Source organism: Neolamprologus brichardi, unplaced genomic scaffold (genome assembly GCF_056152115.1).
Source record: "Neolamprologus brichardi isolate AB-2024 unplaced genomic scaffold, ASM5615211v1 NODE_ptg000008l+_length_2720982_cov_1, whole genome shotgun sequence".
NCBI classification, from domain to species: Eukaryota; Metazoa; Chordata; class Actinopteri; order Cichliformes; family Cichlidae; genus Neolamprologus; species Neolamprologus brichardi.
The window spans coordinates 1,217,304-1,243,326 of record NW_028270135.1 but is presented as its reverse complement, the minus strand read 5'-3'; the positions used below and the strand labels follow the sequence as shown (position 1 = coordinate 1,243,326).

Here is a 26,023-nt window from a genome sequence, read left to right as displayed (position 1 = left end):
ATGTACATACATAAAATGATGATGTCGTTCTCAATGACTGTATTCAAGATGGTGGGTCAACGTGGTGGCGCCGATGAAACGGCGCCTGCTCCTATGTATTTTTAATGGATTACTCCAAAATTTTTTGACAGTGCATCAATTTTTTGGAGTTACATGAATCAATATATATTTAAGAGTTCACTTTCCTTTTTTCTATCAAATAACCCAAAAAATTACTGTAAGGAAAAAATATGATGATTACGTGATATCCAAGATGCCCATATATTGTGTTAGACCAGCGGTCCCCAACCCCCGGGCCTCGGACTGGTACCAGTCCGTGAGTCGTTTGGTACCGGACCGCGAGAGTTGAGGCTCAGGTGTGAAATGTATAGTTTTCAGGGTTTTTATCGGTTTTCAGCGTTATTTTGTTATCGTTTTGATCGTTAACTCGGTTTTCCTGGGTCTTTTCACGTGTGTTATGAATAAATCTTCTTTTTTTCGGTACCGGTACTAGTTTTATTTTGTTGTATTTATCCGCAACACCTTAAAGGCCGGTCCGTGAAAATATTGTCGGGCATAAACCGGTCCGTGGCACAAAAAGGTTGGGGACCGCTGTGTTAGACCACCTAACTTCTAGCATTTAACGTTCCTTTATACTGCTTTGTACAATAACATCACAGTAACATCTAGTTGGTCCCAATTTCTAGAGCTGTTTTTGCTCCAAAGCATTTGCATATGCTAAGGTGTACTTGGTGGTAACCACTTTAGATGATCTTTAAGGAATCTTACGTGCTATATAAATAAATTGCTTGCTTACTTACCTTTAAAACCTTCACACTAACACTGGGATGTTCTTGCCTTTTGTCCTCATGCAGCACACAGACCTGTGTCAGTACATGGACAAACACCCTGGAGGACTGCATCCAGACAACGTCAAGGTACAGTATGAAGGATTATGCTGCTCACAATGACCTTGTTGTTTCTTAAAGCCAGCAGCGTGTTCCTTACATATAAACAAATGCTATTCTGATCCACCGTGAGCAGATAACTGGAAACAGGCAGCTGTTTAACTCTGAAACAAAGAGTCTAGTGTGGTGGTTACTACTGACTGGGGTTGGAACATCTTGGCTGACGGGAAGAAAAATCTGTGGGACTGTGACGCGATTCAGTTAGGAAAAGAAAAAGTGTGTTGTTGTTTTTTCCTTTTCCTCATCATTGAAGAATTTTTAGATTTCAGATGGTAGGAAATGTGGAGCCTTTGCCCCTTTAGACAGCTTACAGGCTACCAGTTTGCCAGCACAGTCAACACCTGTCACCTGTCAGCTTAATGTTAGCTGAAGAAGCTGATGATTAAATCCAGCTGAGCGTCAGGTGAGTGGGACAAGGAAATCTGGGCCGGCGTTAACGTTATCCCTCCGATCACTGACAGAAACTAAAATGTGTTTTTGATAGTTAAGTCAAAACTTTTTATTTTTTTTCAGAGTTTCATAGAAATATTTCAACGTGGTGTCAGATTGTAGAACTGTGTTTATATTTTTATGTGAAACACTTTAATATACAGACGACATTGACATAATTTGTCACCGTCACTTAGTGCACATATCAGATGAAACCTTATCCAAAGCTGACAGTTAAATAGCAGCCTTTAACCAAATCCACAATTAAGTAGTTCAACATCCAACCTGGTTTACTCATGTGGACGATTGTGACTGAAGCTGACATATTGTGAAACTGTAATGGTGTATTCCTCCTGTGGAAGCGTCTGCACAGACTCACAGGTTTGTAGGAGGGCAGTGCTAACACAAACAAACAGGTAGAGTGAGCGATGATGGAGTGAATGAGGCCATGTGTTGGTGGGATGTTGGGAGGTTCCATCATCAGTGAGGTGATAGTTCAGGCTACGTTTGTTATGTAACAGCTCGTACCTTTTTTGGCACTAAGGATTTACATAAGTAATATGTGTTTCTCCTGCTGACAGCAGCTACATGTTTAGTATGGGATTATTCCAAGAGAGCAGAGTGAGGTGTTTCTGTTTCTGTTCCTTTGTGGCACAACTCCTGCGTTGTCTGTTCTAATCTGTTGATAGAACTGAGCCTGTGCAGTTGCAATAGAGGCAGCATGAAAAACACTTGTTTTAATGATCCGTCACAGTACACTGGCATTTCCTGTTTTGTACAGCCTAGTGGCAGTTAATGGCAGCTCACTGCAGAGCTATTTTTACGGATTCACCATCCATCCAGTTTCTGCTGCTTATCTGAGTCCAGGGTATGGAAGCAGCAACCCAAGCAGAGTTGCCAGACCAGCTTTTCTGGGAGGACACAGGAAGGTTCCCAAGCCAGCCAATAGAAAAGCCAAGAGAGGGCATCGTCACAGTTGGGTATACCTGAAACACCTCACTTAGGAGGCACCGAGAAATTCTCCCCATAAAAACTGTGATCAGAACGGGAGGGTTGGAGTCCAACACCGACTGGGAACAAGCCCAACTTATTGCTGGTATTGTGAACCAAGTTCTTGCTAGGAATATACAGAGATGCAATAGCCTGCTAAAAACAGGCCAGATACCCCATACTCCCAAAGGTTAGGGTTTGGATACCCTAACCTTTGGGAGTATGTAACATGCATCCAGTGGTATACACAGGGATTGTTGAATGCCTTCTGCAAGTCCACAAAAGAATGTACACTGGTTTGGCGAACCATGCACCCTTAAATAGCCCCAAAACAATAAAGAGCTGGTCCAGTGTTCTACAACAAGGACAAACACTGGAGGGTTTCTCCTGAATCCAAGGTTGGACCAATGTATGGCCTCTTCAGTACACTAGAGTGTCCAAGGAAGGCCGAGGAGTGTGATTCTCTTAAAGTTGGTAAACAGTCTTTGGAGCACCCTGCTTAAACGTTTGCCAGTTCAAGACCATGACTCCCAGCTTCCAGGTAATGCAGCAGAATTGATGGTCCTGGAAATGTGTCCATTGTTTCTGTAGGATGGAGAAGCCTTTCCTTCCATCCCAGACATCCCTCTGCATCAAGGTGGGCAGGAAACTGCTTCTCTGTCATCTGATGGTTTTCCAGAATCACCCAGAAGCTGACTGAAAGTCAAACTTTTGCTTTCTTCACTCCACTTGACCTGCTAGATGTCATCGGACTCCTAGCTCAGTAGGATGCGTACTTCAGCTGGACAGTTCCCTTCTGGCGTCTGGTGTCTTTGGTTTTGAGGTTGCTGCCACTGCAAGCATTAAACACCTTAAATTCAACTGGCCACCAGATTAACTGCTGTTTGTTCCGTTTCTGCTTCATCATTCAGGACGCATCTACTTCCTTACTATGCTAACAAGTGTCTACCACCACTAACTATGCTGTGCAGAGTATGACAGTGCAGCAACACAACACCTCTTTGCTGGTTGGCTCCTTGGCGGCCATCTTTGCTGTGAATGCTAATGCCTAGACCTCTTGTAGCGGCAGCAGTAGTTAAACAAGCTGGTGGGAAAACACATAATAGGCAGGAGGAAGACAAGCCTGGCATAATATGATGGCCATCAAGAGACTGTGCTGAGTGCATGCGTGTTTGATGGAGGTGCATTAGTGCAATTTCTTACACTCATTGACTCACCATTCTTTGAGACATTATTTTATTACCACACTTAATTACAGAAAACATATCTGAGTTGTTCTTTTACTCTGTTTGTCTTCAGGATCTCTGCTGCCTGCTCAGTGATCAGTAACAGGAAAAGTTCATATTAAGCTAAAGCGTGTGTTACGACCCGGCTCGAAATGACCGTAACAAGAGCGGGGTGTCCCGTAACTTCCCACGCCCAAACAGACACAACCACAGCATCGGACTTTTACCAATAGTTTATTCAATTCAATTCAATTCAATTTTATTTATATAGCGCCAAATCACAACAAAAGTCGCCTCAAGGCGCTTCATAGATACAGAGAAAAACCCAACAATCATATGACCCCCTATGAACAAGCACTTTGGCGACAGTGGGAAGGAAAAACTCCCTTTTAACAGGAAGGAACCTCCAGCAGAACCAGGCTCAGGGAGGGGCGGGGCCATCTGCTGTGATTGGTTGGGGTGAGAGAAGGAAGACAGGATAAAGACATGCTGTGGAAGAGAGACAGAGGTTAATAACAGATATGATTCAATGCAGAGAGGTCTGTTAATACATAGTGAGTGAGAAAGGTGACTGGAAAGGAGTTTATTGACGACAATGGCACTCATGGTAGTGGGAGTGTATAATTTCGGGGTGAGCTGAGGCCAACACAACAAACAAAACTCAACCTAGGCTTCGGTTCCCCTCTGACCTGTTTAAGGAAAAGAAAAGAAAGAAAGAACACAGTCTGACCTCCCTGGTCTAAAAACACAGGAGAAAAGAAGGCTTCCCAAAATAATCGGCAGCTCACCCCTACTTGCTCCGCACTTCACACACATGCCCGACCTTTTAACCAAATAGCTATTGCTACGGCTGCACCGTCTGGACCTGAGGCAAGTGCACGGGAAGTCTGCCACACCCCCCACACCGCAGCTCTTCAGTCGCCCTTTTATAGTTCACGTCCACAGCAGGAACCAGTTACATCAGGCCGTTCCTTAGGTCCACCAATCACAGCCGAGCCCCTGCACAGGGGAATTTGCATACACCCATTAAGAAACAAATAACCCACCAACACACGCACGTAACAACGTGTCTCTTATAAAAACATCAAAACTGATGTTCTTTGATATTTTTTAACATCAAATATCAAAACAGTCGTTCTGTTTGGGTTTAGACCTTTATTACACCACAATCTTCTAACTGACCGTAGGTGTCCATAATTTCATAATCTGAAAAGGGGGGGAAAAGATTTGGTAAAGAGACATTTTAAAAACAATGTGTGAACTTACTTAATTGTATTCACCTTATAAACAGTTTATAGTTGCTGAACAGTTGTTGCTTTAAATAAATTCTGTTTTCTCAGAATTCTGGAAAAGAAAAAGAAAAGACGTGCCTACTTTATTTTTTTTCGGCGGCCCTAATCCTGAGAGAGTTGATTACTACATTATCACCTAATGCTTGCAAACTTGGTTAGCAAGCTGCTAAGTGTATGGGTGCAATAGACACACACGATTGGTAATCAGTGCGAAGTAGCAGACAAATCAAACTGGATGGCCTCTACCACACAGCAGTATGGGTAATACATCGCAGACAGCGCTGTCTGCTGCCTATGTTAGCATACCTGCTAACCCAAGCAGCTCCCTAAATGTAAGCCTAGGCAGTATCTAAATGAACGAGTTCATGAATTGACCCACTGTACAGCTGTGAAAGGGGAAACTATCCATAGAGGCCAAAGCCATCTTTCTGTACCAGGCTGTAGTTGACCTTTTTAACTTTGAAGTACATTGAAATTGAGTTGCTTTCGGAGCCAGTGCCACCTCAGGATCGGCAGGTTTTTTAACTCTTGAATGCTGTGGTTACTGCTTGTCTTGCTCATATGGAACCGGCACATGTGTATTAGGCTACGTCCACACGTACACGGGTATTTTGGAAAACTGAGATTTTCCGTTTTCCATCCATCCGCTTCCGCTTATCTTTTTCAGGGTCGTGGGGGGCGCTGGAGCCTAACCCAGCTGTCATAGGGCGAGAGGCAAGGTACACCCTGGACAGGTCGCCAGTCTGTCGCAGGGCCAACACACAGGGACAGACAACCATTCGCACTCACATTCAATCGCACATTCACACCTAGTGACAATTTGGATTATCCAATTAACCTATCCCCACAAGCTGCATGTCTTTGGACGGTGGGAGGAAGCCGGAGTACCCGGAGGGAACCCACGCAAACACGGGGAGAACATGCAAACTCCACACAGAAAGACCCCGGCCTGATGGTGGAATTGAACTCAGAACGTTCTTGCTGTGCGGCAACAGTGCTAACCACCGTGCCACCGTGCTGCCTTTTTTCCGTTTTTGTTTTAAAAAATAATCCCGTCCACACGTAAAGGCAGAAATGAAGGAAAACGCTGCTAGGAACATGCCAAAGCAGCAGGTGGCGCTATAGTCCTAACCGTGCAGAAATGTTGGCCAATCAGAAGTCTAGAAGCCTCGGTGGGAAAAAGTAAACAAAGCTGGGGCATAGAAGCAGAACCGAGTCGTATGTGTGGAGGGACAGTAACTGTGTGTATATGTAAGCATTTAAACACTGCAGAGAGAACAATTAACAGTAACAGTATTGTAGAAACTCATTTCACCGAAACAATAACGTGGCGCACAGTGTGACGTCAAAAAAGACGCTGCGTTTTCTCCGTTTACCTCGTCCACACAGGCAAAAACTGAGTTTTCAAAAATATCCACCCTGGCAGGCGTTTTTAAAAATCTCCGTTTTCAGTGACCGAAAACGCCGTTTACGTGTGGACGAAAGGTGCAAACACATAGAAAAATCTGCGTTTTCAAAAATACCCGGGTACGTGTGGACATAGCCTTAGAAACTTGTAAGAAACTACCAAAGATATTATACTTTTTAGTGACTCTGAAGTGAGTCTGAATCATAATATGTCTAGAAGAAGCTCAGTAGGCGAACACTGACCTGACCACGAGCACCATAAAGACAGCTAATGTCTGTTATTAGGGTGTTTCCTGATTGACTGTCAGAAAGTGCAGTCACTCACATATCCTCCTATTTACTAATCAGCAGCATGAAAGCTATTACTGCCTATGCTGGTGCTAGATCAAATTAACATTTAGAGACATGCACTCAGACACTCACTGCTGATGTAATTAGTGGTCAAGAATCATCAAGCTCTGTGTGAGACAGAGAGTGTGTGTGTGTGTGTGTGTGTGTGTGTGTGTGTGTGTGTGTGTGTGTGTGTGTGAAACTGTACTCAGGTTTATGCTTGATGCTGATCTGGTGTAAAATTCATCTTATTCTGCAGCACCATTAACTCTTCTCGCCCCATGTGCTCGACTGCAGTTTATAAGCAGTGATGGTGTTATTGAACACAAGTAAATATGACCTCATCCAGGCTGCTGCTCAAGTGCTCCTCTTATTAGATTGTACGCTTGTCAGCTGAAGGGCTGTGACTCAGTGACATCTTCATAGATCAATGGGAAACTGACACCCACGAGCTAAATATCAGCAGCATTCGCTCTTATAATTGCATTACAACGGAAGCGCCTGATAGCGCTCTCATCAGTGCCATGTCAACATCAAGGGCAGGTGATCTCTGCAATATTCTGACACTAAGTGCTGGAAAAGCTCATCATCAGACTGCAGCTCTTTATGGTACAGCTCATGTATTTTTGATTAATCTGAAGCTTTGATAATATTCAGAAAGTCGGCTGGTATTCAGCAGCAAATTGCCAAATTTCTGTCAGAAATGTGAATTATTCAGATGCAGATTGTCAAGAAATATTTTATTCAAAGTGTGTAATATTAGAGTTTTCACTGCTGAATTTAATCCTGACTATGTGGGCATATCTACAAAAGGATTCGGTGAGTCAGTGCTGGAAGCTGAAGAAGTTTTACTGTCACGTTCCCAACTGATGTATTCTTGTGTTTGATTGTCGCAGTTTTTGACTAACTGATAAAAAGTCATCACTTTTAGTTCAGTCTGGTACCAAATCACACCAGCTCACGGATCAGGACACGACAAAGACAAACCCAACAGTTCCCACTGTGAGTAAACAATTGGTGACAGTGGGGAGAAAAAACTCAGCTTTCACAGGAACACACCTCAGACAGGACCAGGAGCCCACGCAGTCCATCTGCTGGGACCAGTTGGGAAACTGAGATCTCCACACAGTTTGAGCCACACTTGATATTGCAGATTATGGCAAACGAACATTTTCAGATATGATCCAGTTTAAAGTAACATCAGTGCTTTACTTTGGTGTTACCTACTGAATATCTTTGGAAACCGTGTACTCCATAAATTTATCACCCTTCTACTGAGTGTCATAAACCGAAGTTCAGTACACAAGCTGGACCCAGAAGCAGAGACAACACCACAGGAGTACGAAAAATAAACTTTATTTCAACTAAAGGTGTCCCGGAAGGGTTAAAGGAAAACACGCGAGAAACTAGAAAAACCAAGGGACCGGGGGATGAGTTACGCAGGAACGCCGTAATCAGGACTGTGGGAGGCTGCAAAGAAAGAGGAAGAGAGTTACTGGGGAGCGGGGAAATAGCAGCATACGTGGGGAAGAGTATGAGTCTTACAGTCAAAGCTGGGCCGTGGGAGCCGGAGGGAGGGGTGAGGGTCCGCGGGGGAGCTCCCGGAAAGTAGAGGCGATCTGTACCGGAGGCGATCCAAACTCCAGACGGGCAGGCGGCTCAAAAACACGCCGGGCTGTTACCTGAGCGCAAAGGAAAAGATTAGCGTTTGTTCAGGTAAATGAGGGTTTTCACAGCCGCCTTCCCGTGGGTGTACGTTACCGCTGTGAGACGACTAACGGACTGGCGTGGAGCAGCTGGCTGGGCTGATCAAATAGTCCACCTGATAATCGCAGGAGATGGGATGCAGGTGTGGAGTTAACAGCCACACCCGTGGGCGTGGGCATCCCATCAGCTCCTCGGACACCGGGCCGCGGACCGTGACACTGAGCACTTGTATGTGTAGAAGTTCCCAGCCTTCGTCTGCTGTAACAGGGACTAATCACGAGCTGCGTGCCTGCTCTACCGTTTGTCATAAAGATATAGAAATGTTATCTGAAACATGGCAACAAACAAACATCATGTGGCTGGATGAAATTGTCAGTCAGCTGTGGTGGTTGCATCCTCTGCCTTTAACTGATGCAGATTTTGTGGTTTGATGCTCGACAAGCAACGAACGAATTCAAGCACTTCCGAAAAAAACCCTTCAAGTGGCAGAAAAGATGCCGTGTCTGTGGCTTTCTGAGCTCTTTGTAGTAGAATTAAAACACAACCAAACACGACTCATTACTGGGACTTTATGGTCCTTTGTGGCCGGGACTACAGAGCAGGTCGATGCCTGAATCAGCCCATTAAAGACAACCATGTACTGATGCTTAGTGGAAAAGATAAGGGCTCTTTCTTTGCCTGCTGGCAGATGGTAGCATCCTTTCACTCCATTTAACACTCCTTCATTTTATCTCTCCCTCGCTGATTTCATCACTTTTACTCATTTCAGCAAAACAATGCTTTGGGGCTTTGGCAGTGAATCTAAAGGTTCGTGTTCTGAGTCACTTTGGAGTGTGTGATCTATGGTCTGAGCTGTCTTTGAACATTTCTCTGAGACAAAACACACCGAGGTTCCTGATGTTTTCTGTCTCGCTTTGTCAGTAGGTTGTTCAAAAATACCCAAACAGCAAACAAATAAAAATAGAGAAATTTGTTTGTTTGTTTTCTGACTGACGAGGCAGAAGTTTGATGTCGTCAGCAGCAGATGGTGCTAAGCCGTGCTTAATGGTTGGATGGATGTAAATTTGAGATAAGAAGGAGTTTCACGCTGATAGAAAGTGTTCGCTTCTTTTAACACTCCCTTGTTCTGTGACTGTAATTAAATTGTCCAAGTCGTGCATCACCGTGTACCAGACTGAAAACTTTATGTCGATGATAAGCCAGTAAAATTGTGGTGCACTGTTGTAGTGTTGCACCAGTCACCAACTTTGTTTCACTGGTACGGGAGTAAAAATGAGATTGTTTATGAAAATTTCACTGACCCAAGTACTCAGACTGCTCACCGTTTATTTACTCATTTATGTTTGCTATTTAGAATAAATATCATTCACTGATTTGTTGACTGTACTGTTGAAGCCTCGAGCTGGCACGTTAGCAAACCACAATCAATTAGGGGAGAGGGAGGGAGTCATTGGCTAATCCCAGCGGTGGCTAGCTAGCTTGGGTACCAAGGCACATGTAATTTAATGCTGTTTGGGGAACTAAAAACAAACCTTCACCTTTAACTTGAACCTAAACATAAACTCCTGCTGTAAAGTTGGGGATTTACCCATATGTGGAACTTTTTGTTTTGGCTCTTTGTTTGCATTTCTTCAGGTGCAGACGCTGACAGCTTGCCAAGCACTCATCTAACCTAATAACTAGAGATGGACAGATCCGATATTACATATTGGTATCGGTCCGATACTGACCCAAATTCCTGGATCGGATATCGGCGAGAAATAAAAAATGTAATCCGATCCATTAAATATCAAAAAAGCACCTCACAAAACTTGCTACACGGCGAAACTCGGCTCATAACCGTAGCACGTCGCAGCAGTGTGCATCACGTGATAGAGCCGCTGTGTGTGTTTGTAGCCTCGCTACCAAACCAGCATTTCATCTCCGAGGAAGTTTTCCCAGAGAGAAGTAAAGCAAGTGTGTAAGTTCATCTCTGAGTGTTTGTAAAGCATTCCCACGTTAAGCTTAACAACAGATATATGGAGCGACTGCCTCTCTCTCTCTCTCCTGCTGATACTTCAATCGTGAAACTGATCAATGATCAGCTGATCGGCTTTTCTGCCGAGAGTCCGTCTCTCTTCTTAGTTTTTGTCTCACTTTGCACCAGAAAGAGGAAACCAGCGGCTGAACAACAGCAGCACGTTTAAGCTTGATAAGCTGTTGTTAGAATTTATTTAATATTATTTCTACACCAGGATCCTTTTTACGTAGCTGACGGCTGGTAACTGTGCAGGGGCGGATCTAGCAAAGTTTAGCCAGGGGGGCCGATAGGGCATGAACAGGGAAAAGGGGGCACAAAGACATACTTTTCTTTCTTATTCTCATTTAAAATGTCTAGCTTTTAATAAATAATTATCTGAATCTTACACCCAAAGTTTTAATCTGATGTAAAATGTATAGAAGTCCATTACTGTATATAGTAACTGTTAAGTCTAATATACCCTAGTAAGCTATAGTACTTTTTCCTTTGGGAAGATACCATCTGTGCAGTCTGCAATTCTGTTGAAGAAAGATGTTGAATCTATTTAATTATTCTTGAAAAATAATTTCTTTCTGTGCATTTTCCCCCTGCATCAAATTAAATTTGATTACATCGGTGGTTCCCTTTTTTTTTTTTTTGCTGGGAGTTTGCAACCCTATTAGTTAGGTTGCTTAATATTTCTGCTAAGTACTCTTTAAAATACCAGAACAGGGAGGATGGAGCAGGTTTACGTTTATTAGATTGATCAGTATTGCTGAACTATGAAATATTTTGTTGTATTTTTTACATACAGGTATAACAGAATAGCTTTAGTGTTGTTATTTATTTAAACTTGAGTATAAACTTATACAAAATGCAGCAAGATATTAAAAAAACGTCTTATTGATTAAAAAACACTATATTGGATTCATATCAGTATCGGCAGATATCCAAATTTATGATATCGGTATCGGACATAAAAAAGTGGTATCGTGCCATCTCTACTAATAACCAATCACCTGCATACTGGCTTTGTAATAATGGTGATGCTGATTTGAGCACTTGTCTTGTTTTTGTCGTAGACTACAATCGCATCCCCAACTTTAATCAAAGAGTCTGTTTTTTTAATAACTGTCATAGGCAGCCAAGTAATGACAAACAATCCAATTTGTGGTTCAGGATCTTGGACCTTTGGATCCTGTCTTTTTTAACTGTCTCTGTTTTTAGTGCTTAATGCGTTAGTCACCAGTAGGGGTGGGTTTTTATAATCGATTTATCGATTAAAATCGATTCTGGCTTGGATAACGTAAAATCGATTCATTAAAATCCAAACAGCTAAGACGGTAAATGAGAGCAGGAACACGGATTCTGCACAAAGACGTAAACACACAGCGCGACCCGCTGATCAGAATCAGTTAGATGTCGCCTTTCTCACCGTCGGGGCTGAAAGCCGACAGCTCGCTGATTCTGATCTGTTGGCGGGTCCGCGCTTTGTGTTTACGCCCTTTATGCGCTGATTCTAAAGCTGTTAGTTTGATCTCTCTCCAAACAATATCTCCAAACTACGCTTCACATAAACATCGTCATGAATTCCCTCTGACTTTTACTGTTTTGCTTCCACCACGATGCACAGCTCTCTCTCTCTCTCTTCAAGAACAGTTTCCCGTCTAAAGATCTGTTTTCTGCATTATTCGCTTGCTTGTTGCGCACAAGTCTACGTTGTTTACAGGCTGTTGGTCGCTGTTTTTTTCCCTTTTACATTCTTCCGAAAAGAAAACCTAATTTCTGCCGTTCAATACTGAACCAATTTAAACTTTTTAAAATGATGCAAAATGCAAAACGTCTCTAATAAAACCGCTGAGGTACTTCAGCTACTTCAGAGGTAACGTTCATATGTTGATTAATGGTTTTCTTTTGTTTTTGATGTGCTGCAGAATATTTTTATAAAATCCCAGAACAGGAAAATCAGCTTCATGTTTTTCTGTGTTTTATCTTCAGCTACTTTGACACAAAGGCCTCTGCTGTGACGCTCACACCTTTGATAAAGTCTTGCATGTGTCAGCTTCCTTTTTATAGATACAAAAATATGTAAATGCACTGATCTGAATTATAATATTTCTGACTGTCAAAATTTCCCAGATTCAAATCGATTGAATCGAATCGTGGATGAATCGATTCATGACCTTGTGAATCGGAATTGAATCGATTCTAGAAATCAGTGACGATACCCAGCCCTAGTCACCAACCCAATACCTCATATTGCTTAATTCTTATATTTAACAGAGATGTGCAAAGCTTCCAGAAGATGAGTTTGCAGTTATTAAGTAATACACTATCAAACCCCGATTCTTTTGTCCCCATGACAGAACAGAGAAAACCGACTCATAGTGTGTTAAAATATTGATATTTCTTTTATTCAAGACCTCTGCACAGCTCAAACGCCAGTTGCAAGAGCTCTCTAACATTAGAATCATAAACCGTGCTTCATATAGGTGTTATTTTGGTACTTTACACGTCACACAGTCTCAAACATTGCTTATATGGCAAGTTCCTCATTTCAGTGTCTTATCTATTAATATGGCTGTGCACTAAAACTTCCTGTTTTTCAGTCTGGCTGAGCACTTAGTTTGTGAGTCAAACGTGGCCTTGCTCTACAAGCCTTCATTATTAAAGTACATAAAATAATATAATGAGCAGATACACATTAAAAAATCATTCTTTTTCCTAACAACACTCACCTCAGTCAATCTAATTAAAATGATTGTGACTGTGATGTGATATTAAGAGTCTCATTCAGTTGTCGCAGTGATGGAAACATTTTCAGTGTGTGTTGTTCTTCCTGTCCCCACTCGTGGGGGTTACCCGTGCAATGTTTTGTCCCAAATCAGTCAGTCTTCCATCCGAGTGTGTTGATGCTCGTTAGCATCGCCTGCTCCATATTAACAGCGTATTAAAGCGGCGTTGTGTCCTGAGCTGCTTTACTTTGTTTTTCCCGGTAAATGTGTGAAGCTAACGACGAACCCCAGCGTACTGCTGTCACTTTGATATATCGCCTCGTGCTTCGCTGCACAATGAATATTAGACAAAGCAGGCAGACTCCACTCCATTCAGCTGATAGATAACACAGAAGCAATTCAATTCTTACATTCTTTCATATTTCTTATCTTGATAGAGAGTCGTGCTTGCCTTGGGTGTGATGGCAGCGAGTATTTCATCATTAGAAAGAAAGCAGAGTGTTTATTGGTGTGCTGATGATGGATTGTTGTTCAGGCGGTAGGGTCACTCCTCAGGTGATGGATTATGTTAATGGCTGATTTAACTATGATCACACGGCATATTTCTCCTGCAGTTGGGAACTAATAATGCATCATGATTAAGCAGAGCGTCTCATACACCTGCAGGGCTTTTTCTTTTCAGGGAAAAAAATGACATTATCGCCAAGGCAACGTTTACATTTTGGTTATTCATGCAAGAAAACAGCTGGACTCTCTGAAACTGCCCTATTTTATCAGACAAGTCCATTAGGTTGCTGCTTCTTCCAGCCCTTACACAGACTGCAGAGGTCTTTGTTTCACATGTGAATGGACAAAATGTTCAGAACGCTCTTTTCTGATCTGTATCGTCAGCTCGTTCTGGAAGCATACAGGTAACACCATCTTATCAAGGGAACGTTTCTTGGATACTGTTACGACCCCCTCTGCTAGGCGTCAGGGAAGGAGTAACATACACAAGCCCCCAACACAAAACTGAGTAAAGAAAAAGGTTTTAATTTCAAGGTTTGAACAGAAAACCGACAGGACTGTTCAACAGACCACTGGGCAAACAATTATTACATAAAGAAAAAAACAGTCAAGAGTAAAAGCTAAAGGTTAACTAAGGCAAGCTGGCAGCACAAAACTCTAATGAAACTAAGTTCAGCTGGTTTAGCAAACAAAGAGCAACACAGCGAACAGTTTCAGCAAACAACGTTCAAGTGTGAGGCAACGAGGAGGACACTGCATGTCACTGAGCAGCAGTTCCCCTAGTGTGAAGGATCTTCAGCCTTTTATACTCCCAGGTGCAGACAATCAGCCAGTCAATTGGTCTTGGAGTGGTCATGGGATCTCCCAGCAGCCAATCCTCCACGAGTCCTAGCACACTTGGATTTGCATAAACAAAAAGGCAGTCTCACTCCCTCCAAGGCCCCGGGCCGTAACAGACACACAGCCAGACTTTTTGAATGTCAAAGTGGCCGTTAAGTTGTCCTGGTAGAGTGCAGATCATAGGACACAGCATCCAAAAAATTAAAAATACAAAAAGCCAAAAGTACAGTGCTCTACACTTACCAGCTTTGGGAGAAAAGCACTGCACTGGGAAATTTCCAGTCCCTGAGTTTAAAACGATGTTGCTTTGCTGCGACAGGGTGAAGCTGGAGAGTAACGGGAGTGATTTTACAGACAGCGTCATTGTTTTCGATGTTTTCTGTGTGCGTGTACTAAAGCATCAGAATAATTTTATTATGATTCTGCAAAGTTGTCCAATTTTTTTTCAGGCCCCCAAAAATAGGCAAAACAGTTGGTGCACTATTAACAGAATGGAAAGTCTTCAGTCATTGTTTGATTTCAAATTCACTGCAGCGCTGCACAAATGACAGAAATGACATCATCGTCCAAGTACTTAACTATAAGAACTCACACAGGTTAGTCCTGAGAGTAGTATTAGCAGGTGTATTAGTATTAGTTAGTTAATACAGTGCTCATAGTACTGAAAACTGAGTATCTATCATCTATATCAGACCTTAACTCTGATGTATACATATTGTACAAGCTGGCGACCCTCACTCGTGATGGAGTGCTGCACAAAGTCAAGAAAGCAGGTAAATGGTTTCAGAGGCAGATCAATGTTAGAGAGAAAGCAGGAGCAATACTCTGAGCGATGGGCGTGACGTTAATCGGCACTCTTACTAATTTGGTTCTACATTTCTTATTTTGTGTCGTTTTGTTTGCCTTTGTCGCTTTGCTGTGTCCGTGCTCTCGCACCGTCAGCTGCTAGCTTCCTCTCAAATCATTCACCTAGATGGATGTGTGCACTAGGGCTGGGCGATATGACCCAAAATTCATATCTCGATATTTTTTACCTGGACGGCGATATAAGATATATATCTCGATATTTTTTTTAAAGCCATAAAGTAAGAACAAAAAGAGAGTTCTTAGTCAAAGCTGTGTCCCAGATGTCACACAGGCACTTTTATTAACATACAGCATAGATGTACATAAAATTTACTCAAAAATAAATTATCAGCATTTATTAAATAACAATGCTCCATAAATAAAAGAAAACAATGTTGTTTTTGTGCATAACAAAAAGCTCATAATAGTGCAGTCAAAATGTAAACTAACAGACGCTGAGCACAGTAACAAAGACAGATTTCACAGCTGCTCTGTTCCCAACTTCTACTGTGTGACTCACAGCATTGAGTTTGAAATCCTCTTCATAACCGCGTCTCTTAACAGGTGCCATTTATGGTCCTTATACACAGTAGGGTAATATTACGTTGAAGCACAGTACGTATCACTCCGCGAGGCTCCTCGGTAGCCGTAATGCTCTGACAATCCATCAAGCGGTGCAGCTCCGTAGCTTACCAAAGTCGTACTAAAACATTTTTTGACAGATTGCTGAGCGCCGTGTTCCACATAAAATCGGTTCACGGTCATCAAGCACAACCAGAATTCATACATAAGGCGCGCTGTCAACTTTTGAGAAAATGAAAGGATTTTAGGCTGTGCAGCGCCTCTGGGCTGCATGGCGTTAGCGTGGTTAGCTAGCTAACACGTTGACGGCGTCCAGCCCCACGCACGGGGCGATGCGCAGTAACTCGTTAACGGAGATTTTCCGTGTCCATCTTGATGGGGGAGGAGGGGGAGTTGTGTTCAGTGAAGGAGGGGCGAGGCCGAGTAACGTTGCGTAAAGACAAAAGTGGACGAAAGAGAGGCAAACTTGCGGCTCCACAAGTAACATAGACTATATGGATATAAAGGATATTGTCACATCTTATATCTCGTATAAAAATATATCGATATTTTTTAAAAACTGGATATATCGCCCAGCTCTAGTAGCACTATACTCGGGTAAACTTGACGGGCCATCTATCAGTGAGCCAAACGTTCACCATGCTGACCGCACGTAAAGGTGACTAAAATCCTTCTCTTCATGTGGTCACTTATTAGGAGGATCTACGTGGTTTAACAGGGAAACTGTTCTGTCTTGAGTAGACGATAGAGTATTATTGTTATTATTACTGTCAGAGCTGTCAGAGCAACCTCCTATAACTGCCCTCAGCACTTCACTCTCCCTTAGATATTAGAATGCAAATGGACCCGAGGTATTTCCATTCAAAGCCAAACAAGAAACGAGAGGAGGAAAAAAATCTCCTTTTAGGAGTGTTTGATGTGTGAATTGATGTGAGAATAAAAGAGAGATTTCTCTTTCTTTTTTATCACCGTGCAGTCGTGCTGCTAACAGGGAGAGGGCTTTTCACAAGTGCGTTTGATATACATGAGTAAACACATTTCCCATGCTAATTTTCTGCACCGCGGTTCATCTCTCACCCACCGAGTCCAGGAATAGTAAACTGTTGACCCGGTGACTCCAGATGCCAGACAGGGCCCCGTCCCTGATTGGACTGCACGGTGCTTCAATCAGCTTAATTGGCCGAGACTACGGTATCAGTGAGAGGGGAGAAATGACGGAGGAATGCAGAAATTGGAAGAAAATGAAGAGCTGCGTCGCGCACACCTCATTATGTGTTGATTGACACGTCTGCAGAGGGGGAGGGGGGCGGCGATCTGAGCATGCAGCGGCGAAAACAAACAAAGCTCAGTAGAGCTTTGATTCTGCGTCCTTTTAGGATTTTGCTTATTAGCTTCTTTTTTTTAAGTTGACAGCAGCAGATACACTTTATGCAGTAAGTATATATTTAAACCTAAAATAGTTTTGTGTGTGCAACATGGATTTATGAGGGCTGTTGTCAGTCTGAGCTGCTGTGTGTCTCTAAATACATGCATTTAAATGTGTCAGCAAAAGCGCATTCATGCATTTTCATGAGCGGTTTCAAAGAAGCGCAAATATTGTTTTTAATTTGTAGAACCTCGGTTATAATCAGCTTCTACTTTGCACTTTGATTGTGTGAACTGTGTGTATAAATGAATTCCTTGAGCACGGCTAATCCTTTGAGGTACATGTCACCATCACAATCAGAATATTTGACTTCCAAGTCTATGAAAAATTGTCATTCTTACTGACACACATGTGAAAAATTATTCATATTTTTCCCAAAGAAATTCTCGATTTTTGGGGGCTTTCTGCAAAATATTGCAGGTGCCACTAGCCAGGCATAGGGTTAGTGTTAACGCCTGCGATGACGGTGTTTCATGGGGCCCTGAATGGCTTCAACAAACTGGCTTCATGCTGCATTATTTGCACAGATCATTTTTTCTTCTTGAGAAAAATTGTCCTTGTTAAATGTATAAAAAATGATAAACAGACGAGCCTAAGTTTATGCAGAAATCTCATGGTATTGGTTGCTTTTCTTCTCCTTGTGATGGCCTTGGCAGCAAGAACTGCAGTCAAGCATTTGTGATAATTGGCAATGAGTCTGTTGTGTCACCGTGGGGGAATTTTAGCCCACTCTTCTATGTAGAATTATTTTAATTCAGCCATTCATTTAGGTTTTCTTGAGCCAATCAGAGGTGGATTTGCTGGTGTATTTCTGGTCGTTGTCCTGCTGCCTAACCAAGACGACCCTGAACTTTAGGGCACAAACTGATGGCCGGAGATTCCCTTCAGGATTTTGTGGTAGAGAGCAGGATTCACCGTTCTTATAATTATGGCAAGTTGTCCATTGTAATCTCACAACCACTAACACGTTTGACTGTTAGTGTCATGTTCTTTTGGGTGGCTGCAGTTCAGCAGGTAGAGCAGGTCATACTGTTTGGAAGGCTGGTGGTTTGATCCCAAATATTCTTGGGCAAGATACTAGCCCCGAGTTACTCTTCAGTGCATCCATTGGAGTATAAATGTGTGTGAATGTTAGCTGGTAAGCACTGGGATCGTCAAGATGCTTTTGTCAAATGTGAGATGAGCATTGTGCATTCACACAAGCACCTGTTATCCATACTTTCAGTGCTTTCGAACTGTTATTCATTCATTGTGCATTCATACGGAGAGCAAGTCGGGGTTAGTATCTTACCCAAGGATATTTGGTATGCAAACTTGGGGAACCAGGGATCGAACCACCAATCAGCAGCTGACCTGCTCTACCTCCTGAGCTACAGCCACCCCACTCTTCCATAAATGTCATTTGTGCCCAATCTCTTACTGCTGAATCATGAACTTGGACCTTAACTGAGGCGAGTCACGTCTGCAGTTAAGGTCAAAGCACTCAGATGTTGTTCCGAGTTCTTTTGTGACCTCTTGGATGAGCCATCCATGCTCCTTGGCGTAATGTTGGTAGGCCGGTCACGTGTGAGAAGGTTCACCACTGTTCAAGGGTTCTAGATTTGTAGATAATGGTTCTCACTTTGGTTCAGTGGAGTCCCAAAGCTTCGGAAATGCTTTTGCAACCTTTGTAACCAGTGACATCGTTCATCATCTTGCATGATATGTTGCATTTCGACACATTTTAGTTTACCCTACTTTGTCACACAGGTTATATTTAAGGGATTTATTGATTCAACAGGCCTGGGTGTGGCTAGTGAAGTTACACTCAGCTTTCAAAAAAATGGGGTTTAATCACAATAAATTCATGATTGCACAAAGGGCGGAGGGTTGGATAGGGTTTTTTATGCTTTAATAAATGAAACATCACCTTAAACTGTTATCTTTGTCTAATATTAAAATGTGTTGATGATCTGGAACATTGAAGTTTGACAAATATGCAAAAAACTAAGAAATCAAAGCAAGGATGCTGAATGATGTCCCTTGTGGGTGAATGCAGACTAATTTTCGTATAATGGTGCCCTCTTATTCTGTGCCGTCAGCAGTCCTCTGGCTCAAATTCCCGCCCTTTACAGGAAATAAAAGGAGGCAGCAGCTCCAAGCAGTTCTGCATGTTTGCTGCGATTTCATACACATCTCACACTCCTCCACACTTTCCTTCTGTCGCTTCTTCTCCTTTCTCTGAAGAACTCCCATAATAGCGAATAGACTACCAGCAAAATCAAGCCAGATTGATCAAACATACAAGCTACAATTCATGTGTTGGAAAGGTCGTATTAAAGGTGTAAACACTTCAATATGCTCGCTCGGAGCGGTCAGTGCAGCAGTCCTCAGTAATTCAAGTGGAAGGAAGCACGACTGTGTTCTTGACTGATGGCTCCACATTGATCTTTGGGGTGTTTTTTAGAGGACATGTAAGCTTCATGCCTGTTTTCTCTTGCACTGGAGGGGAGTCCAAGCACCTCAGTGATGAATAGGTTTTTCCACATCTCTGTGCACTCCACGCCTGGAGACAAATATCAGGATAATCGTTAAAGCACGATGGAGAAAAAGAGCCCGTCTTGGTCCAGTGTAACGTTTGTAAAGTGTTATGTCAGAGTCCCTTCCCTCTGTTCACCTGTTTTTTGGTTGTTTTCCAGCTCTTCCTGTTCCAGTTGCTGAGAGGTCTGTCCTACATCCACCAGAGGTACATTCTTCACCGTGACCTGAAACCCCAAAACCTCCTCATTAGCGACACTGGAGAGCTGAAACTCGCCGACTTTGGTGAGCAAATTCAGTTTTTTTGTCAGAGATAAGAGTACATGTGAAACTTAGAGATGAGGCAGATTCTCGTGTGGTGGTGAAACAGTTAGTCCAGCATTTATCTGCAGTCATTACTCATGTTATATGCACACTGCTTGTTTGAGTTCATTATCTTCAGTCTGCTTTTACTCAAGGTTGACCACAAACGATTATTTTGATAGTCGACTAGTCACCGATTATTTTTGCGATTAGTCGACTAATCAGATCATCATCCATTGGACGTAAAACGTACAGCTTATTGCACCAGCAGCATCTGCTCTTATATAACTATCATTAGCTTACAGCTTTAAGTGTTTAAGGTATGTGCTAACTAAAAATAAAGACAAGATGATAGTTTATTAAATTTTAATGACATTTGCAGATTGTTTCGGTGAAGTTTAATAAACTCCTTGCTATCTAAAATATAACAGGACACCGGAGTATATTCTCCAGCATCTCACACTTCTGATAATCAGCTGTCTGCTTGATGTTTATTCAGCTGTGTAAAAACTATAACTTTAATCTCAGCCAAACCGATTTACTCAGGAACAAATAAAATACTAAAAAAAGCCAAACAATAACATTTTTAAGTTATCTAAGTGACTTATATATCATGTTTAACCTGAGTAGTGAAAGACGGCGGTGGGTTTGAAAACGATTTGCCGGGAGTCCGGTGTTCTCACGGCTCTAGTTAGCCTAGCCCCCGGCTAGCTATCGAGCTAGCGGCTAACAGACGTCTCCGAAAACGTCGGAGCGCTTTTGAAAATATGTGGTGTCTTGATAAACTGAGCAGATATTTGAGGTTTACACAGCTACATTCTCGCCTGAAAATATGTTAAACGTTTATTTTGTGACCCAGAAAGAATAATAAGAGTAATATTAAAACTAACTAGCTGCCGCCATTGTTGGAAACTGAGCTGGGCTGCGCTATGAATTCTGGGACACAGCTTCTTCTTCTTCGGGGTTTAACGGCAGCTGGCATCCTTGTACATGCAGTGCTGCCATCTTCTGTTTCAGTCCGTTATTACACTCTTAAATCCTACTACTTATTCCTGCGTCTTTTGGGATCTTACAAAGCTTCAAACGACTATTAAATCAGTCGTCGACGATTTTGATAGTCGACGTAATCGTGGCAGCCCTATTGACCATGTTGTTTCATTACTATTAAGATAGGAGCTCTTTAAATTGTGTGTCTTAACATTAACTGTTAAACACACCAGAATAAAATAAATAAATAAATAAATTCAGGTTGGAGATTCACGGCTGCTGCTGTGCTCTCCCGAGCTAAACATCGAGGCTGCTTGTCAAAGCTGATGTACAAAAGGAAACTTGCTGTGAGTGGAGCTGATGTTGCGTTTTTCTTCCTACATGAGTTAAATTGTAGTTATAATTTGAATTTGGTGTCACATGATCACGGCGAACAGGCAGGTGCTTCTGCTGAGCTCCTTCCACTGTGTCACACCCACATTTTAGGATTCTTTGACGTTAGCATCCTGCATAATCATCCTTCAGTGATGCTGAGCGTGCATTTTGTTCTCCCAGCAGCTTCCCAATATTTCAGCATCCTGCTGACTTTTCCTTAAAAGTCCTGAGGAGACAATGGTTCGATTTTTGGCTTCCCGGCAGTTACGACTCCAGTATCGTGCATTAGAACAGTGGTTCTCAAAGTGTGTGGCGAGTTCTGTCAGGTGGGGCGCAAGTTACCTGGCAAAACGTCATCAGAACTAATGTTTAACATCAGAATCACTTTTACAGCAGAACATAAAATTCACAGCAGTTACGTTAATGATAAGAGCATCTGCTGCAAAGCTGCAGCCGTGTGTGTAAGTCGACGGTGTACTGCAAAGTGCGAACATGTGGTCGGGTTCTTTATTGCAGCTGTCAACTTAAACACGCGGCTGCAGCTTTTCGGTTACAGGCTACACACATCAACAACAACAACAGGACCCAGTTCACTCTGCTTGAAGCTGGCGAGGCGTCATTGTGGATGAAACACTGAGATTTATTAATAAGTCTCGGACTCTGTGGCCTAGCTGACACTCGACTGCGCACAAACACAGGAGAAAGCCTCACATATCCTCAAAAAGTCTAAACATGTCACAACTGAAGTCATGATCACAACCAGGAGTCAAAGTGGGATTTGGCAGGTGAGTGGATCCTAAGATCTCGTGGAGCGCTGCCGCTGGGGAAAATGATCTCGTTATAAATAATTGCCAAGTTAATTTGTGCTGCATTTGTTTTCTGTGTGGACGAGCTGTGATCAGCGCTGAGATTCGCAGCTCTTTGTGGATTTATCCAACTGCATTGTGCAACATATAGGCAGATGTCACATGAGCTGTCATGGCTGCTCTCCCAGCTCATTCCCAGGATAAACGTTGGGTAATGGTGGAGTTTGGCAAGTGTGACTGAAGAGCATCATCAGCTCAAATGCAAAACGACGACTGCTACGTTCAGCCTAACCTAACAGTAAACATGGAAACCACAATCTCCACTGCAGCAGTCACACACACAGTCCACAGTGTAATCGTTACCATGCAACTGCAACTTTGTTGACAACTGTGTGCATGAGTGCACGACAGAGAGGAGGATGTGTGACGTGTGCGTGGAGGGCTGCAGGGCGGCGTTGCTCTGGGATTTGTTGAGTGAGCGTCATCGACTGCAAACAGCCAGGCTCCTGCATATGAAATGTGTGCTTTATGGTAGAATATATTAAACTGCGTATCAGATTTAATTACACAGTAACTAGAGGAGCCTTTCCAAGTCATTCCAACCTGTGATAACCTCAGATCTCAACACTATTAAATTAAAAATCTGAAGTTAAATATTGACTACCCAGGGACTATTTGCACTTGCCATAGAGCATCCACAGGCTCATTCATGGCCCGTCCAGGGTAGGCAGAGAATTCAGCTTTGGTTAATGGCTACAGTGTTTCTGTAATTTCCACCTGTTTTAACAGAAGAACTTTGATGTCAAAATATCTGTGTCATTTGTAATGTAACATTTTCCAGCAATTTAAATCTGTATATTTAGCATGTGGCTAAAAAAACCAGACCCAAACCTAACCAGAGTGGAGACAGGGAAGCTGTCAGGTTACAGGCATGAAAGGATGAACTCGACAGGCAGCTGTAGCAAAAACAAAATCCAAAATCAGAAAACTAGAAACTAAGGACGAGGAACAAAGACAGTAGGAAACTATACTGGGAAGCTAGAAGTGAGGATGACGAGGAACAGGGAGGAAACACACAGCACATGGGAGTGGCACGACACGACAAAGGGCGAAGTAAAACCCTTAGTCAAGGGACTAATGAGGGAATGGGAAACACTGCTGGGACTAATAAGACATAAGGAGACAAGAGGGAGCAAAACTAGATACGCTGACATAGGACAAGACTTTCAAAGTAAAACAGGAAACACAAGACAAGCGCAAAGACGCAGACTGGACCCTGAGACAGAGACGTGACTGACTGGGAAGACAGAGGGAACATGAGAAAGGCAAAGAGACCAAAATCCTAGGATAACCCAAGCAGAACCAAAACCTGTAATCAAACAATATGACTAAACACACACAAAACACTGGTCACAGACACATGCTGTGACAGAAGCTTCAAAATCCACCGTAGATCAGGTTAAATACACGAATTTATTTCAAGTAAGAACATTCTTTGCATTTGCAGTGCTTAGTGTCTGTAACCTGTTTATGTTGCTGTTACTTATGTATGTTAGCCAAACTGTGCAAGACGGGGAGCCACACAGATCATGTTGGGTATAACAAGTATAACTGCTACATTTATTTTAGCCCAAAATCGTGTGTGTGTGTCTCAATTTGTGTGTGTTCTTGAAGTGGCACCATATGGCTTGGATCCATGTTCAGTAAACATTGCCTACATGGTCTGCTGGGCATCCTGGGGGGCAGACAGATTGACAGTCCAGTCCTTCTGGACACCATCCATCCATCCATCCATCCATCCATCCATCCATCCATCAGTCTCTGGTCCAGTATCCCCCATCCACCCACCCATCCTCCAACTCCTTCTAACCCTGTCTCCTCCACTCGTCCATCCCTCCCTCCCTCCCTTTCCTCTGTCCCTCTGCCCAGACAGATGGGGGGAGGGGGAGGGTGGCAGCTTCATCAATAATTCAACCCATGTATTAGAGCTACAACATTACTGTGAAGGAAATGAGAAGGGGAAAATAATGGACAAAATACCAAATGAGCAAGAATGAAAATCCCCGGCCTATTAGTCTGTCGCTGCAGCTCGAGCTCATCAACAAACACGCACAAAACACAGAATCAGCCGATGCCTGAGGGATGCCAGATGAGGAAGGTGAAGGCTGTTCAAGTCTAAGTGTGTGTGTGTGTGTGTGTGTGTGTGTGTGTGTGTGTGTGTGTGTGTGTGTGGCTCCCTGTGGTCCCCTGCCTTGGCAGCAGGAATACTAACGGTCGACAGCTGAGGCCTGCGGAGCTGGTTGGGGTAAACGAGACAGACTGGGCCACTGAGTGTCAACAAAGGAGGTGCTGAGAGACACAATAAGAGGTGGCAGAGCACTCCGTAGAGATGAGCCAGAGCGGTGATAGGATCCAGGCTGTAATGAGAAATTGTATTAAGATGTGGGTTAACGTCAGAATAAATCAATCTCTGAGATCTTACTCCCTGATTTTGTTCTTTCTTTCTGATTTTTCCCGCAGTGTTAGAATCAGGGTTTTAATAGTTTTGCAATTTTCATTAGTTTTTATTTTTATTTAGTTTTGACTTCAGATTTTCAATTTTATATCAGTTTTAATTAGTTTTTACCAATTGTTTGCTAGTTTAGTTTAGTTTTTATTTTTTTGAAAATCCTTAGTTTCAGTTTAGTTTTGATTAGTTTCAGTTATAGTTTTAGTTGTGTTTGCAATAATTAAGTGTAACAAAATCCCAGTTTCATCATATCAGTCATTCTGCTCATCCTTGGGTATGTTGCTATTCCAGCTACCATACTGCACCCTGGACAGGTCGCCTGTCTGTCGCAGGGCTAACACGCAGAGACAGACAACTCACATTCCCACCTATGGGTTCTTTAAATAAATAAATAAAGGCAGATGAACAACCATTGATACCAGGCAACTATAAAATGTATATCGTGGCCCCAATGAGACTATTAACTCTCGCAGCACCGGGTGTTCGTAATTTTGGTTCAAGTGGATTGATAAACGTTTTGAAGGTAATTGACTCACACAGTTGTGTAGATATCCCCGTCCTGTTGTCTCGGGATGCATCACGCTGCCTTGCCTGGGGTTAGCTTCTGTTTTCTGGGGATGAGGGTTGAGTGTGCTCCCTTACCTTCTCAAGCTAAGCTAGGTTAGCCTTCTTGTGTGAGCTTTTCAAGTGCACTTTAAGGTTTGTGGGATTTTTTCCCCTTTAGAAATGTCCCTCATAATTTGTCTGTTTCCACTACAAGACACTTGCTTTATCCAAAACACAGTCATATTCAAAGTAATCCCAAATTGGACTCTGGCTCCCGACTTTTCCTGACATGATTCTGCGCGTGGACGGAGCAGCGACACAGACGACTCGACTAACGTACTGCCACCTGCTGGCATAATGAGACACAGCAAGAAAAAAATATGGAAACTAAACTTCATTTTCACCTTGACTATTGTATGACACGCACACATCAATGAAAACTAAACACATTTTTGCTATAAATTCAGTTAATTTTAGTTAGTTTTGTGAACACTCATTCCAGTTTTAGTTAGTTTTCCTTTTTTTGTTTTTATTTTTATTTCCGTTAACGAAAATGTTTTTTCACTTCTAGTTTTCGTTATTTCGTTAGTTTTCGTTAACGATAATAACCTTGGTAAGGATGATCCATCAGTGGGTCTGCATGTATTGCTTAAAATGTATTTGCAATGCATTTCACTTTTTCAATGGGAAAAACCCACAGCGATGATGTAGAGCAGT

General features: G+C 42.6%; 1 protein-coding gene across 3 annotated transcripts in view; it reads left to right on the top strand.

The window, feature by feature from the left end:
- cdk14 (cyclin dependent kinase 14) overlaps positions 1–26,023 on the top strand; it is a 266,335-nt gene that overhangs the window by 111,992 nt on the left and 128,320 nt on the right. For all 3 annotated transcript variants that reach the window (XM_087837157.1, XM_087837159.1, XM_087837158.1), the window contains 2 exons: positions 855–917; positions 19,942–20,065. In XM_087837157.1, coding sequence (XP_087693283.1) covers positions 855–917; positions 19,942–20,065 — 187 coding nt within the window. The remainder of the gene's footprint in view (positions 1–854; positions 918–19,941; positions 20,066–26,023) is intronic.